Source organism: Notothenia coriiceps, unplaced genomic scaffold (assembly GCF_000735185.1).
Source record: "Notothenia coriiceps isolate Sejong01 unplaced genomic scaffold, NC01 NC01_scaffold00019000, whole genome shotgun sequence".
Lineage (NCBI taxonomy): Eukaryota > Metazoa > Chordata > Actinopteri > Perciformes > Nototheniidae > Notothenia > Notothenia coriiceps.
The window spans coordinates 355,540-371,557 of NW_011351701.1; the positions used below are offsets into that span (position 1 = coordinate 355,540).

General features: G+C 41.2%; 4 protein-coding genes across 5 annotated transcripts in view; 2 read left to right on the forward strand and 2 right to left on the reverse strand.

Annotated features, from left to right (window-relative positions):
* Positions 1-2,877, reverse strand: part of mon1bb (MON1 secretory trafficking family member Bb) — a 6,004-nt gene extending 3,127 nt beyond the window's left edge. The window contains exons 1-4 of the mRNA XM_010778217.1: positions 2,765-2,877; positions 2,043-2,137; positions 1,364-1,954; positions 89-881 (exon numbers count right to left, since the gene is read on the reverse strand). Coding sequence (XP_010776519.1) covers positions 89-881; positions 1,364-1,954; positions 2,043-2,121 — 1,463 coding nt within the window. The 5' untranslated portion in view covers positions 2,122-2,137; positions 2,765-2,877. The remainder of the gene's footprint in view (positions 1-88; positions 882-1,363; positions 1,955-2,042; positions 2,138-2,764) is intronic.
* A 1,038-nt stretch (positions 2,878-3,915) lies between these two features.
* tcta (T cell leukemia translocation altered) lies at positions 3,916-6,219 on the forward strand. The gene is made up of 3 exons (XM_010778220.1): positions 3,916-4,291; positions 4,382-4,433; positions 4,754-6,219. The coding sequence occupies exons 1-3, from the start codon at positions 4,081-4,083 to the stop codon at positions 4,794-4,796; spliced, it is 306 nt and encodes a 101-aa protein (XP_010776522.1). The 5' UTR covers positions 3,916-4,080; the 3' UTR covers positions 4,797-6,219.
* On the reverse strand, positions 5,076-10,260 carry glyctk (glycerate kinase). Of its 2 annotated transcripts, XM_010778218.1 has the most exons (6): positions 10,115-10,260; positions 9,930-10,012; positions 7,928-8,314; positions 7,689-7,840; positions 7,423-7,598; positions 5,076-7,342 (listed from the first exon to the last, which is right to left on the reverse strand). In XM_010778218.1, the coding sequence occupies exons 3-6, from the start codon at positions 8,281-8,283 to the stop codon at positions 6,452-6,454; spliced, it is 1,575 nt and encodes a 524-aa protein (XP_010776520.1). In that variant the 5' UTR covers positions 8,284-8,314; positions 9,930-10,012; positions 10,115-10,260; the 3' UTR covers positions 5,076-6,451. The 2 variants fall into 2 exon arrangements, with proteins under 2 accessions (XP_010776520.1, XP_010776521.1); XM_010778219.1 differs by lacking the exons at positions 9,930-10,012; positions 10,115-10,260 and adding an exon at positions 8,734-9,148.
* Positions 10,261-10,329: 69 nt separating this feature from the next.
* Positions 10,330-15,058, forward strand: wdr82 (WD repeat domain 82). The gene is made up of 9 exons (XM_010778221.1): positions 10,330-10,729; positions 11,418-11,515; positions 12,101-12,167; positions 12,262-12,361; positions 12,473-12,589; positions 12,703-12,858; positions 13,146-13,215; positions 13,365-13,507; positions 14,496-15,058. Exons 1-9 carry the CDS (start codon positions 10,569-10,571, stop codon positions 14,523-14,525), a joined length of 942 nt encoding a protein of 313 aa, XP_010776523.1. The 5' UTR covers positions 10,330-10,568; the 3' UTR covers positions 14,526-15,058.
* Positions 15,059-16,018: the final 960 nt, after the last annotated feature.

The window sequence follows — 16,018 nt, forward strand, 5'->3', positions numbered from 1 at the left end:
CACACACAACACACACACACACACACACACACACACACACACACACACACACACACACACACACACACACACACACACCACCCCCTACCTGGTGAACTGAGTGAGCTGCTGGTAGGTGTCTGGCACGTCAAAGGGCTTGTACATGAAGTGTCTGAGGTCTGAGACCCCCACCTGGCTCACGCTGTACGACTGGACTTTGGCAATGAGGCTCAGAGAGTTCTGCGCCATCATGGCCTCCTCTATCTTCCTCTTGCACTCAGCTACAGCGTAGAAAGCCTCCTTGTCTGTCGAGAGCAGCAGCAAGCAAACAGTGCATTCTGGAGGGTCCAGGTAAGAAATGTATGCATAAAAGTAACAGTCAGGATTAAAGAGGGGGAGGCAGATGGGAGTCCAGATCTCCCCAGCCTGAAAGGCAGAGGAGGCTCCGATGAGGTTGAGCAGGAGATGGATGTCAGCGGGCTCCAACCTGGAGTCCTCGATGACTGTCTTTTCTTGGACGATGGTGAGCAGCTGGTTGTTGGCGATGAGGATGGAGAAAACCAGATTTGGGGTGATGGCTTTCTGCAGTATCTGGCTGATATTGTCCCTGAGAGAGGAAGCCAAGGGTAAGCACTGTACAGCTGCCAGCAGGAAGCTAGGGTCAGAGTCCACCAGGTTGAGAAGACCATCCAGAATCTTCTCCGAGCCCGCCAGAAGTCTCCTCAGGTCGTAGTTCTTCTTGTGTTCAAAGATGCGAGATATGCTGGCTTGTGTGAGCATGCTGATGATCTGATAGTAGACATAGAGGAGCTCTCCACGCAGCTGCTTCTCTGTCTGACGACTGCTGGAGACACACACCAGCACCAGAGGCCCTTTCTGTAAAAACACCACGGTGTGCCCATCTGATGCACGAGAAAAAAAGATCACAAAGTGTTAATGTCAGTACTGGTAAATTCTACAAACAAATATGATATACACACACATATTGCAACCACGTAGATGTCTTTTAAAACTGAATTGTAAACAAAAAAACACATGTCTAAAATTAAAGATATTGGACATGTTGTGGACTTGAATGTGTGTGTAAATAGTAGTATAAACTTCCAAAATAAATTGCTGTGGTACTTACAAAATGAATGTAAAATAGTTAATTAAATGTGTAGTTGATATTAACGTCTCCATGCTCATGTCATGATTATTTTTTTGGTAATCATTTCTTGTCCACTTTGGCAAGCTAGAGTCACTGCGGCCACATCTACCGACTGCTCTTGGCACCCACTTCCTCTGAAAAATGCTTACACTTGCTTTAATTAATACAAATAGAAAATTGCATCTATAACAAAGTTGCAAACGTTATATGAAAGAAAAGAAAAAATGCTCTCACCTGAATAGATTGAGCGGATGATATTATCTCCACTTTGGACAAAGGAAACAAGCGCCATCATGACTCCCATTGTAGAAGAAAGAGCCTCTTCACTGCCGTAACGGGAATATATGGGTTTGCCTGCTTCACTCAGAACAAAAACATGCTTCCTGTGCTGCCTCCAGCTGTCAGCTGTCACATCCTCATCACGATGAGACATAAAAGCAGGAGGCTCCTGGGTTTCTGCCTCCAATAATGGAGAAGACCCTCCCTTCACGCCTAGTCCTTGCTCCTCCAGCTTGGCCTTGGCCAGCATTGTGACGACAAACTCCCCAGAGTCGCTATGCTCATTGTCCGTGGCAGTATCCTCATTTTCTATGTCCAACTGCTGGGTGGACACATTGTTCTGACACTCAGAGCTTTCGGTCTCTTCAGTCTCTAGCGGTGTTACCTGGTGAGAGTGGGGCTCTCCATCCAGACTCTCCTCCTCAGCTGTAACGTCTGACAGTGAATCTGCAGGCTCCTCTTTAACAGCGCTCCTGTGTTTTCTCTCCAACGGATAAGGAAACATGTGATTCCCCAAGAGGGAGAGAGAAGTCGCCAAAGTGTCAGCTAAAATAAAACAACAACAATTAGTTTATGTAATGAATGATAAAGACATGCCAGCTTTAAATGTGAATAGCTTGAAACAATAACTTACCAGGTGGATTGCTCTCACAGGGCGGATCACAAATCTTCACTCCCTCTGTCTCTCCTACTTGATGATTGTCTCTCTCCATGATACCATCCCAGTCACTGGAGATTTAAAAGAAATTACAATAATATTATTATGTATTATATTACAACAAAACAATTCGAAATGAACAGCAGTATAGATAACTTATGTATAAAGGTGGTTGTAGCTAAAGCATGCATGCACATCTCAGTCTCTTATGAATAGGGGCAGTCATACTGGAGCAGTGGTCAGGTCACATGATAACAGAAAAAATGGTTACAACTCCAAGTTACCAAACAGACTTACATTTTACACTGATTTAATCTTCTAGCAGCCTGGCTAATGTGACACTGCAGACACACGGCAGTCGGTTAAGAGGACGGGGAGTACCAGTAATTGGTGTTTGACCGCCAGAACTAGAGAACAGACGTTTCTTTAATAGTAGCTTAATTTACAAACACGTTTCTTAGTGTACGAACTCCTTCACAATCAAGAAAGCCTACCTTAACATTCTGATACATATTTGACTGTTAATTCCGATGCAACTAATGAAATGTTGCTGTCTACACTCTGCAGTTACATGGCTAACACTGCTTGCTAGCAAGCGACACTCACAGATCAATTTCATGGCCTCGGCTTAACAATTAGCATGCCAGTAATCGTGGTCAGCTAAAATCAGACAGATAAAGGCAAAGAAAAATACTTACGATTTTGAGCCGACCTAACGTTGAGTTGAATATCTAATTCGCTACATCAACTTTCATCAACAGCCCGGCTCCAAACAAGCTGTCAGGAATGAGAAGCAGAAAACAAATGTTCCTCTTACGACAGCAGACATCCGGAATCTCTGATGACAAGCTAATCTGACCAATCAGGCTGCTCTGCGGCGAGGTTTAGCCCTGCCCCCTCACGCTACGTTCCTTATGCACTGCGTATGAGAGTAACGTACGTTGTAGCCTTTATACATAAAGTAAACAGTCTATGGTTGTAGCTGGATGAGCGTAATATTTAAAGTTGATACTTTATAAATTTAAAACAGGAATCCCATCTTGCTATTTCAGCATTAGCCACATTGTGCCATCAGCGCTCCCTACGAGTATGTGATCAGCAGTGTTCCCTACCAACATCTTAGAGAGATACACACATCTTTTTTTGTAAAGCTGTGGGTTTGAACTCTAGCAATATTTTTTATAATAAACATACAGTCTCCTGTATGTCCGGATCGATACAATACTTTCACGTGCAACAGTAAGGTTTACTTGACACCCTTACTTATGTGACCGGCAATGTGCAATATACACAACAACCAATTGTTATGTGAACAAAATATTTGTTTAGAAATTTCCCAACCTTTTTAATAATGTCTCAACACCTTAATGTTATGTCGTATACGTTTTTTAAATTGGTAGGCTACTAATTGTAACTTGTTTTATTCTATTACTAACGTGTGTTTTTCTTCTCTATATTTTAAGTTAGCTAACACTTATTATCGCTTGCCTTTTATAACTGCTCTTCGACTTTTGCTGCAACACTGTAAATATCCCCGTGTAAAGAAAGGAATTATAATTCTGATTCTGAAATGGGTTGCTAAGCAAACTCTGGTAGTGCTGGGCTCACAAATGTGACTACGAGCTAAGTAGACTCACATTTATGCTGGTTTTAGCTTTACATTTGATTTGAAACACATACTAAACAGCCGGACGTGCTGTAGACATATACATGCTCCAGTATATTATTTATTAAATGCAAAGTTGGCTAGAGAAGACACCGTTTATTTGAACTGCGTTTGTTGTTGTAAGCTAGCAGGGCTAAACTACGTAACATCAGTCTATGAACGTAACCCACGTCATATCCGATTCTCCAAACCTCGCCACTGACACAACGTAACGGTAGGGACCAGGGAAGAGATGGCGACCAGTATGTCAAACGCTAACGTTACCTAGCCAAGGTGATGTTTTTTAAACTACCCATCAGATAAAGAGTTTACCTTGTCTATTTCACATAAGCTAAATAACCGGACACTATGGAGGAACCGTGGGACTTTGAGTTTCTGTCCCGCATCGCTGACAGCTGCTTGTCGTTCCTGTCAGAATTTGTTGACGACTGGCTCGCCAACGATATGAGAGTTTGCATATTCAAAATTCTACTCAGCTGGCTAATTGTAAGTCTTATCGCCATTCACTTTGCCTGGAAAGTGTACGGGAATACAGTCAACGACATGTATTATCGGCAAGGTACGTTTTCTTTGAGCTTATCTGTATCAGTTGCTAAACTAGCGCTAGCCACGTTGGCTTCATCTCTGGTGTGTTTGTGTTGATTTTTAGGGACTGGACAGAATGGAGGCACTCCTGAAACAGCATCTCATCTGAGTGGATGGTAGGTGTCCGAGCATCCGTGTCGCTACACACAGGTAGATGATCCTCCTCACACTATCTGCTGCTCTAAAGCTTCAGTTTATATAGGCCTGAGCATCAGTGCAACAGTTAAGATCTTTGCTATTTATTATTATTGAATACCTAATAATTACGGGATATATATATCTCCTAGTTAAAAATGTTGAAAGGATAAAGTGTAATCTAAACTTAATACATTATTGCCAAAAGATCACTAATAGGGGTAGGGAAAAAAGTTTATAAGAGCCTGAGGTGTTTTATCATATATTTTTTTTTAGCAAAAGCATTATGTTGTTCTTGCAGGGAAGGCAAAGCAGGAGATACCCTAAAGACTCATCGCGATTAACAAGACATGGGTGTCGGACCTTTTCCAAGTGAGAGCTGGACTCCTGTAACGAGACATTAAATGCACCCTCAGACTTTGCTTCAATGCATTCAAGATGCATGCACATTCTGGCAACTGCCCGAAGAAACATCTGCTATGCATACCAACAGTGTCACATTGATATCCACTGTATCAACTACATAGTGCTGTGAGTTGTTTATTTTGGCTTGTCAACATTGGTCATTGAGCAGAACCTTGCTTGAATTGATTTGTTGACAATGGTCACCTTTTTTTTCAAGAGGCTTCAGTACAAATGGGTCCTACAATGAGGGGATTGTGTGTGAATTGAGGTGCTTTAAGAACACGGACACTGTGGCAAACACTTACCGCAGAGCAAAATAATTGGACTTGTTTAGATGATTTATGGAAAGAACAATTAACACTGTTTCTCATTACCTGAGAGGAACATTGTGTGAACCTAATGTGAGATACTGAGTGCCTGATTAGAGTATTTACCCCTCTTTGACTTTTTCATGTCATTTATTAAACATTGAACACTCAGCCCACTCCTGTGCCAAAATAAAACAACATATCAGATACAACGGATCAAAATTTGATTCTGATATTAAATACTTTGACTGTTTTGTTAAGAAAGGCAGCATTTTAGTGCACTTCACCAGTTTTAGTATAACATCTGCAGCAGGAAAAACATACGTGAGATCTGGGCTGTGCCAGCCGCCACGAAGCATTGCAGCACGTTGTATGGATGTTTCTGTACAGGAGGCCCTAGTGGCTTATGATGGGAGAGGCTCAGCTGAATGAACCACAATACAGGAAAAGTCCTGAAGGAAAAACTGCTGCATTTAGCTTGAAAACAAAGCCAAAATGGCTTTAAACAACAATGTTGAAGTACTTTAGTGATCAGTTCAGAGTCCACACCTCAGTCCAGATTAGATAATAATTTGGTCATCAGATTTCCAAAACTGAAATAAATCTATCCATAATTAGTAGATTCAAAGCCACAATTACTGCCAAAGGTGCTTCCTTTACCTGAGGATTAACAAATGTTCCTATATGTGATCAACCATTTAGAATTTGTTTTCTGTTAAGTTGCAGAAAGATTAGTTAAATCCAATTGGGATTTAGTGTAAAATAATAAAACATGAGAAATTCAAAGGGGAGTGGAATACTTTCAAAGTGCATTGTGTGAGCCATCTTACCATCAGCTATTATAACTGACGTTATATAATACTGTTATAATGGTGAAGACAAGACAATGTACTGCAGTGTGTATGTTTAATGATGTGCATAGTCCTAGTCAAAGGAACTAAACTACAAAATCATCAGCATATTTTAGATAACTTGAAGTTCCTGAGAAGAAAAATACAACTGTGCAAGTTTTATGTAAATGCTTGGTTGATATTAAATGTGTTGTTTTTGTCATTGCAACTCTCATTTAATGTTTTTTATACATCTGTGGCCGTTAAAATGTAAACAGCAATACTAGTTTTGCCTTCAAGTAGATAATACTAATAATAACTAACTAATAGTTTCACAAGTAAAATATCTAAGTTGACTTGGAAGAAACAGATACTACAATGCCAAGCCAGATAGACTGGTAAATTACTTTATTTATTTGATTTATTCCCTGGAACTATCCTCTTATTTTGTGAGCTTTATCCTATGTTAATAGGGATTGGTGGAATTAGCAGCATGTGCACATCCATCACATTGGTGCAGGTTAAGCCAGGTACAAGTAAGCGCTGCCCAGCAGAAAGGCGTGAAAAAAACGTGTAAGAATCATTGTTGGTGAGGAAGTTGTTGACGTCCAGCGCCTGTGCTTGTGCCTCTTCGTACAACCCCCCGTCCGTGATGGCCCCCGCTGCATCAGTGGGTCCGTCCTGACCATCAGTTCCACCGCTCAGGAAGACGGGGCCGGTAGGCGGGAGCTGCATGCCTCTCAGCTCCAGTCCCACTCGCAGAGCCAGCTCCTGGTTACGACCACCTCGACCCTTGCCTGTCAGCTCCACGGTGGGCTCACCTCCGGCTAACAGACACGTGGATCCCCATCCTTCTGTACGTCCTTCACCCAGAACCTGCATGGTACGGCAGAGGTCCCAGCTCTCCACTCCTACTTCAGGCCCCAGCTTCAGCAGCTCAGCAGCAATCTCTGGAGGAGGTTCCTCTCGAGAACATGCAAAGCGGGCCAGAAGGCCGTAGAGTTTGGAGACTACCCTCACATCACCACACACTCCTGGTGCCAGCACAAGAGGGCGGAAACCTAACTCTAGAGCACGGCGACCTGCCGACTTTAGGGCAACGCTGTTGGATCCAATGATGGCGTTGAGAACACGCCCTGATCTGCTGGATTCATCTGTTTTATGGCTCCTACTTGGACTTGGTCTCTCAAGGACCTCCTTTACCGAGGCTGGAAGCGAGTTCAACAGCTTGTAACGTTCAAGGATTGATAAAACTTCTTCAGGCCACACCTCACTTGGCACTGTGGGGCCGCTGGCAATCAAGTCCAGAGGGTCCCCAATAACATCTGACAGTATCAGTGAAACTACCTGTGAAGAAGTGATGTTTAAAGGTAAAGTGGGGAATGAGTTCCGTATGATAAAAAGTGGATTAAAGAAAGGTGTATTACCTGGGCAGGGTGAGCATAATGCGCAAGTCTTCCGCCCTTCAACAAAGACAGGGCGCGTCGCACAGTGTTCAGCTCTTGAATAGTGGCACCAGCACCTGCAAGTTTGCGGGTAACATCCTGTTTCTCTTGCAACGAGATTGGTGGGATGGGTGCAGGTAATAGCGCTGAACCTCCACCTAGACACAGTTTTGACACTTTGCATCAGTGATTTACATTACAAGGTATCATTTTGTTAAGAAAAAGCAACTAAAATATCTAATTCTTGCCTGATATCAGTACAAGTAGCAGGTCTTCCTCCGTCAGTTCAATGGCTAATTGCTTGATTACTTCAGCGGCCTTCTGGGCATCAGTATCAGGCAAGTTGTGTTTAGCTCCCTCCATGACTCTGATGCGACTGTTTTCTTTTAACAACAGGTGGCTGGGATAGAAGGGATACATTTTAATATTCTGATTACTCCTATTTTTCTAGAATCGTTGTTATTTACATCCTATGGTTTTTGCTTACTCTTTTCCGTTCTGCTGCAATGTCTGCTGAATCCCATGTGGCACGCTTACTACTCCTTTGACCAAATGATCCCCCAAAATCCTCTCTGCCTCGGCAGCCATACCCAGTACAGCTTTTCCGAAGCCCACCAAATGCAGGTTGTGTTTGAGTGTAAATGTATGACCATTGATAATGACCGAGTCCTGCTTGCGCTCTATACTCTGTCGGACCACTGTGTCTGGCTGCACAGCTTCCACTGCAGCTGCAAACACCATGCGTGCCCTGGAGTCCATTGACATTTTGCACGACGCAGGTTTTCGCCTGCCCACGTGAACCAGAAAAGGCTGATGCCGAAACAGGGAAAGAACACGGGCCATGGAGAGTTCACTTGCTCTGAGCAGTGATTGCCTATGGAAATAAAAAAGTAACAGTTACAAAGACGGTTCCCACAAAACATTTTATTTTAAAACGCCACATAGAATTTAGCAATGTGCAGAGAGGGAAATGTCAGATATTTAGTTTTTCACAAAATTGTTTTGTGGCCACTTTTAACTCAAGTAAATACCGAAAAGAACAGGGCAATTGTTTATTTACAGTGAACCTGCTGAGTTTTCAACATTGTGCACCCTAACCCATAGAACTACTATTTCTGCAGTTATAACTGGAATAATTGGCTCAGAACTCAACAGTAAAGTAATACATTTAAGGCGAGTGGTCACTAACAAAACCAAACCAAAACAAAAACCCTACATAGATAATAGTTATCATCACAAGCCAGTAACACATTTCCCGGAATAAGCTTTCCAAAGACTCATGAGACAGCCTACCTGCAAAGGTTGTAAATGGGATATAAAGCCTGTGGATTTCTGTTGAAGCCTGTATTGTAGACTCCAGCTCAGCAGTCCGGCAGTGTACGGAAATATGACCAGAGACTTACTGGAGTTGTTTACCCTGTGTGTAATGATTGACTTAATAGACCACAGGACCCATCAGACCCCTGACCACCCAGCTGTGCATCAGTCCCTGTAGTTGTTTATTTCTGTCCCCCAGGACTGGGCGAACGAGAAAGAGACTGAGAAAGAGACCACTGAGTAGACTTTGGAGCCATTCATACTAGTTCAAAGATTACAAAACCTACAGTATAACTAGTTTGCACTGAATTCATGTTCATGCTGGTGACAAGTCTTGTTGTCTCTAAGTATGCCAGGAATTGTTTTTTGACATAACGTACATTATAACTGATCTTTTCTTTATCAATATCACATTGGTAAAGTCAAAAATAAACATATTAAATACATGTGTTAGTGTAGTTTATTATAGGCCATGACAAAACCTTTATTTTTCATCTGAGAAAATATAATTGAAGATGAGGGAAGGCAATAACAGAGATGTTCAAATTGCGTTTAACAAATTGTCAAGTTTGCACGTATCGTTTCTGAACATAGTCTACCATTTATTACCTTAACACCTTGTTTATCTATGCTAATATTAAGAGAATAACCTCTTCTCTTGTGCTTCTCATGCGGGATAATATGTCCAAGTGAAGATTAATAGTTACAGGTTGAAAGAATAGCTTTAGGTTTAAACATCAATGGACAGTCTCCTCCAAAACCAAATTCTCAAAATAAACCAAATGATTTATCCCTTAAGAAAAACACACACAGTGACTCGCACTGATTGAACCATAGGCTGTGTAACCGATTAACCATAAGATGCTCTTTAGTATTTAATGAATGCACTACTAATTCAACAAACTATGTATGTCATTGTATGAGACAAGAGTACAATAAATAAAATACAATTCCCTTATGCGTCACAGCTTTTAGTGAAAGAGAACTGAACCTGAGGAGTTCCCGAGCACGAGTTTCTACTTTACCATGGTCGCCGTCGACATTTTACACTGTCCCATGTTGTTGTTTTTTTAGGAACCTCTAATATATCTATGCACCTGTGCAAATCTTCGCACTTTTGACATTATGAAAATACACGGGCTGCTAACGGATAAGGTAAAGTGGATTCCTACCTCACAATGTCTTGTTTGTGAGAACAAGTGTGATGTTTTCTTCATCACTTCTCCTGTGTCCATTTCGCTACCAAGGGGAAAACCTAGAAGTTGATAGAAAAGAGAACAGACAATAAGCTCTGTCTGAGAGCAGGCAGACAAAAGTGGCAGAAAGTGCTGGACCAGACTGTTGACACAACACAGACCTTATACGTCCATTCACCAGACAGGCAAAGAGAGGAATAAACTGTAAGATATAATTGTATTCTTAATTGGCTGTGTGAGCAAGTTATTGTCACTTTATTCGGGTTCTTTCATGGCTATTTTATGGAGGAATTTACGGAACATGGATTATTTTTTAGGTCTTCATAATGCAACTATCGCGATATCTAGCGTAGTTTCTGGACAATGCGCGCGTCAGGTGATGCGCGTCCCCGACGTGTGGAAGGAAGGCGGTGCGTCTTTTCCCTCCCTCCTATTCCGAGGATCACCAGTATTACAGGCGGGCTTTTGTAGTTGTTTTTGAACTATTATACTTGTAAAAATAACTGTTAGCGCCATTGCAGTTCACATATATATATCCGAATTCTAATAACGGACATCCGTAAACCGATTTACAGTAGAACGAGGGCCTGCTTCCTCTCAGCAGTAGAGGCCATCATGAAGCTGACGGACAATGTGCTGCGGAGCTTCAGGGTGGCTAAGGTGTTCCGAGAAAACTCAGACAAAATTAATTGTTTTGACTTCAGTTCAAACGGAGAAACGATTATTTCCAGCAGCGACGACGATTCCCTAGTCTTGTACGACTGTCAAGAGGGAAAGTAAGAGCCGTTTCTCTTTATTCTTGCTCTATTGTTTTTGACGTGAGGTACATGCTAAGCTAGCTAGCTAGCGGGCCTGGTACAGTACGATAATGCTCCGCAGGGATTTTGTGAAGAAAACATGTTAAATGTCTGTATTTGCATGCAGTTTGAAATCCTACATTGATTCTGATCGGTAACCTATTTATTAGGGTTATTATTTAGTTAATATTTATATGATATTAAAGCAATCGTATTGTTGGAAAAGGCTACGAATTATTTTTAAATTACGTGCTGTTACGTTGCATAGAGTAGCAACCTTGACCCGTTTGAGTTTATTGCAATCCCTATTGGTTGATATGGGCTGCTTCTAACATATTATTTACTTACACGGATTATCAGTTATATTGAGTAATGAGCTTAATATTTCTGAATCAATGAGTTGATGCCCAGAAAAATAAATCGACACCCAAATTTGCAGCTTTACTTATCTATTAGTATTTACAATAATCGTTAAATGGGGTCAAGAATGTTGATCAGCAGTCCAACAAATCATTGAGTTTTCCGAACATAAACTTTCCAATCTAAAAAAACCGACTGTCTTTGAATTTGGGCTAGAACTTTGATGTGCTGCATCTGCAAGGATTAATGTAATACCAGTCAATGATCTAATGTTTTCTTTTTTACTCTCATCTCTGATTTATGGCAGACCCAAGAGGACCCTCTACAGCAAAAAATATGGAGTGGATTTGATCAGATACACACATGCTGCAAACACTGTGGTCTACAGTTCCAACAAAATCGATGGTATGTTGATGCTCAAGGACATGTTTGTAGTTTTTGTAGCATGATATGTTGTGTCATGTGATATTGTTGCTGTAATTGAAGAATGCCAAACGTTTCTGTTTTGCAAATACTAAATGGATTATTGTACTCTAGTTATAATGTGAAATGTGTGTTCATAGCTACTGGGGAAACAGTTTTGTTGACTACACCGAAAATGTTGTTTTTGAAAAGCTAACCCATCATGAAATACTGATTCAAGCAGAGTATTGTGTTGCATAAAACATTTTGGAAATGATCATGTCTTTCCTATTCGAATACATTTGACTTTTGGAACTATCATCGCTCTGCGGTTATTGCAAACAACCACCCGCGTGCCACCCTACTCACTTTGGTCTGAGGTAGTTGTTTGTACAGTTTGAGGGTCTGTGATTCTGCCCCATACAGGAGCTAACTGTACAACTGACTGCCTTGCCCACGGTTGAGTCTACTCATCATCCTCAGAGCCTGTAACCCACTTCCTGTTTGGACCACGGCCTAATTCTTGCTGTTGTTGGTCAAGTTGGATGTTTGCATTGTCATTTTTAACTTGTGTTAATATTTTTTAAGATACAATCCGGTATCTGTCCCTTCATGACAACAAATACATCCGCTACTTTCCTGGGCATAACAAAAGGTGAGGACTAGATTTACAAAGATGGGTTGATTTGATGTTAGGAGTTTGAATTTCCTCTTTGCTCACATGTTCCTCTTTTCTTGTGTGTAACCAGAGTGACCTCGCTCTCCATGTCTCCTGTGGACGACACATTTATTTCTGGTTCGTTAGATAAAACAATCAGACTGTGGGATTTGCGGTCACCTAACTGCCAGGTGAGAATCTTTTTATTGTAGCATCCACCCTGTTCAACTAATATGTAATATGAAATTGTTTAGACTGGAAAAAGTTGATATTGACCTCCTCTTTTCATCTTTTAATTTCAGGGCCTGATGCACCTCCAGGGGAAGCCAGTGTGCTCGTTTGATCCAGAGGGTCTTATTTTTGCTGCCGGAATAAATTCAGAGATGGTTAAACTTTATGATCTGCGGTCGTTTGACAAGGTAAGAAGTGTTTGTGTGACAGAGACTTACCATAATGTATGGCAATGTAATACTTGATATTTAGCTTTATTTTTACAGGAGCTAAACATATTCATGATATCTCTTGTCCACAGGGTCCTTTTGCAACCTTCAAGCTTCAGTATGATCGAACGTGCGAGTGGACGGGACTCAAATTTAGCAATGACGGGAAACTCATTCTTCTTTCTACAAATGGTGGAGCTCTTCGTGTCTTAGATGCTTTTAAGGGTGCTATTATACATTCCTTTGGGGTAAGACACATCTCATTGATAAACATAATGTCTGAAAACACTTACCACTTAAAAGTAAAAAAAAAAATGTAAACAAAATCCACATCTCAATCACACACTTGCACAGTGTGTCTGTTTTTATATTCAAAGCATCTGGAAAACCCTCACATGGTCAATCACATACATTACTGACCGTTTATGTTTTTAAGAAATGATGAGGATCATTAAACTTCCTACCAGTTGTTTGCTGTTCTAGTTCTGATGTGCACATAATCATTTCTAATAGATGAATGTTCGTTCACCCACAGGGCTACAACAACAGTAAATGTGTAGCACTGGAGGCATCGTTCACGCCGGATTCTCAGTTTGTAATGATTGGTAAGTTTCCCGTTTCCTCTGGACAAGGTCAAATAGCATTATAACAATCATAAAAAGCCTCAGGAGAGGAAAGTACCTCAACAAAATACTGTGGGCTGTGGTCACGTTTTCATAAAATATATTTTTCTTTTGTTCATATATATTCTTAGGCTCTGAGGACGGAAAGATCCACGTGTGGAATGCAGAGAGCGGCATGAAGGTGGCTTTATTAGACGGGAAGCACACGGGACCCATCACCTGCCTGCAGTTCAACCCAAAGTTCATGACGTTTGCAAGTGCCTGCTCCAACATGGTGAGTGGGGGGGGGTGTGGAGGAAAAAGTGTAACTGTTGAAGATTCCAGAACCTTTGTAGATGCAATACATGGAGAATGTAGTTAATATAAAATGGTGTCACTACACTGAGCATCTCATCGACTTAATCATCTTGTTCTTAGTAACATTAATATAAAATGTACTTATTGTGTTTTGTTACATCCTTAAAGCTCACAATTACTTTAGTGTACACAAAACAAATGTATTCAGTACTATATAATGTTTGCTTTCACCTTTTTATTTTGTAAGTAATTGTCATTTTATCAATCATTGTCTTTCAATTTGAATAGTGTCATTTTATCCTTGTGTCATTTAAAATGATTTCATCTTTTTACGATTAGTACTCCCACCTGCAACTGGTGCTGTTATTACAGATGACCCCCTGTGAACCTACTCATGACTAATAAAACGTGAACTTGACCTCCAAACTAAATCTGTACACGCGTGATAAAACTGTGTGACTTTGAGAGCGCCATGACTTTGACGGAGCGTCATGACTTTCACGGCCCGTCCACACAGCGGCGTGTGATGAAAGCTTCACCATTCACTTTGAATGGGGTGGCGTTACTTTTCGCCGAACTGCATTGTGGGAAGCGGCGCTTTGCTGGCGTGGCTCGCTGCAAAAGTTGAGCAATGTTCAACTTTTGAAGCTTCGGCAGAAGCGTCAGCCAATCTAATCATATGCCAGTACAAGCTCTAGCTAATCAAGCCACTGCTTGTGTGTCAGGGGCGGGAGATTCATGTGATTGGTTGTTGGTCGAGTTTCAGAAATGCCCGCCGGAAAGCTTCAACGCACGCCGCTGTGTAGGCGGGCAGTCAGTCTTTGTCTCAGGAAAATGGAGAGAGCTAAATACTTTTTTGGAAAACTGAGAAACCTCGTATTTTTTGATTCGCCACACAAAATCACCAGCAAACACAAAGCGGTTCCGATGTGACGATACATTTTTAAAACGTTTTCTTCTTTCAGGCATTCTGGCTCCCGACCATCGATGACTGATGAAGGCAAAGTGAAGGCTTCTGTTGGAGGCCAGAGACAGAGCGAGCAGCAGGGGTCAGCACAACCAGCACGGTGTACATTTCACAGGAAGTGCTGTCTGTTCAATACAATTTGTAAATAAGTTCACAGAAATAGATCAATTGTCTATTCTTTTTTTATATTTTATATTTAACATTAAACTGTTTCTTTGTACGATTTTGAGTTTGTCTTTTTCATTACTGTGGTGTGTGTGTTACACAGGTCAGAGAGAGTCCAGTGTTGCCAGAAGTAATTGATCTTATTGAGCCACTGACTCAAAGAAAAGAAAATGTAATTGAATATGTTTTGTATTTTTGTCCTGATTCACTTTGGTATCGGTTTAGATAGTCAGATTAAAGAAAATGGTTGACACATGAAGAGGAAATAGTGAACTACTATAAATGTCAATGCTATTTAAATTACAATCTTACAACACTTTTGAAAAGTACAAATGATGTTTTTTCTTTTGTAAAATATTTATTCAAGCATTAAATCTGTTTGTTTGATAAGTCTTATGAGTTCCAGTTGTGAGATTACTTTTTTTTCAGGTTGAGTTCACAGTTAATGTGTGTAGCCTTATTTTTCTAGGAGTTACTAGGAAGTTAGTTTTAGATTTGTGGATCAGAGATTTGTAAAAAGCTGTCACCATGTTCAGGTGATTTACACCGGAAAAACATCTGACACAATCTGTTGACTATCAAGGTTGCTATGCGTCTAGTAAACTGAGATTGACAAAGGAAAATATGTAAACTTTCCAAAACAATATGCTCCTCTTGAAATAAAACCAAGCAGCTCCTCTTGCAGATGTTTTCCTTCTCATCCCAAATCATTGTGATTTCTAAATCATAAACTATAGAAAGCCTCCGACATAACAAGTACTGTCGGGGAAACTTCTGTGTAGCAATGCAGGAGGAGTCACCGACTCAGGAAGGAGAGCTGGAGCTTTGATGTCAAACACTGATGGTTTATTTAGGAGCTTCGTCCGGAGAATTCACAAAACAAGAGCCAGAGGTTCTGACTTCACGGTAGAGTTGCCACGTCAAATCTGAAGAACTCTACCCCAGACCCATGTATTTAGCTAGTTCAGAGAGAATAATCAACATGCTGCATAACAAGATAGAATCATAACACCTCTATCAGCTGACGCCAACAGGCAGGAACAGGGAGACAAAACACTGAGAGCACAGCAGCCAAGGTTACAGGTGTGTGTGCTCAGTCAGGACAGAACTGATAAACTGGGTCAAAGTTATGGACCTTGGAAAATATTTCCCCAACAACAAGTACTATCTTACCAAACACTTGCTCGTGATAATACTTCTTGGCACGGAGGTAATTAGGTCTGCAGGTCAAAGTGACTTCCTACAGGTCATGCTGAGTGGGGGATGGGTGTGAGTGTCACAGACTAGGACCCGGGGCTGGACACTCAGTCATTGGGAGCTAAATTTGGGAGAGAGGTGATCAGGTTCCAGGTCTGT

Bases quoted from the DNA above. Each gene is read 5' to 3' on its own strand.
- tcta (XM_010778220.1), top strand. From the start codon at position 4,081: ATGGAGGAACCGTGGGACTTTGAGTTTCTGTCCCGCATCGCTGACAGC. The intron at 4,292-4,381 runs GTACGTTTTCTT...GTTGATTTTTAG, and splicing joins CGACATGTATTATCGGCAAG to GGACTGGACAGAATGGAGGC. The intron at 4,434-4,753 runs GTAGGTGTCCGA...TTGTTCTTGCAG, and splicing joins GCATCTCATCTGAGTGGATG to GGAAGGCAAAGCAGGAGATA.
- glyctk (XM_010778218.1), bottom strand. From the start codon at position 8,283: ATGGCCCGTGTTCTTTCCCTGTTTCGGCATCAGCCTTTTCTGGTTCAC. The intron at 7,599-7,688 runs GCAAGAATTAGA...AACTGTGTCTAG, and splicing joins GCTACTTGTACTGATATCAG to GTGGAGGTTCAGCGCTATTA. The intron at 7,343-7,422 runs GTAATACACCTT...ACTTCTTCACAG, and splicing joins ATTATGCTCACCCTGCCCAG to GTAGTTTCACTGATACTGTC.
- wdr82 (XM_010778221.1), top strand. From the start codon at position 10,569: ATGAAGCTGACGGACAATGTGCTGCGGAGCTTCAGGGTGGCTAAGGTG. The intron at 12,168-12,261 runs GTGAGGACTAGA...GTGTGTAACCAG, and splicing joins TTTCCTGGGCATAACAAAAG to AGTGACCTCGCTCTCCATGT. The intron at 13,216-13,364 runs GTAAGTTTCCCG...ATATATTCTTAG, and splicing joins TTCTCAGTTTGTAATGATTG to GCTCTGAGGACGGAAAGATC.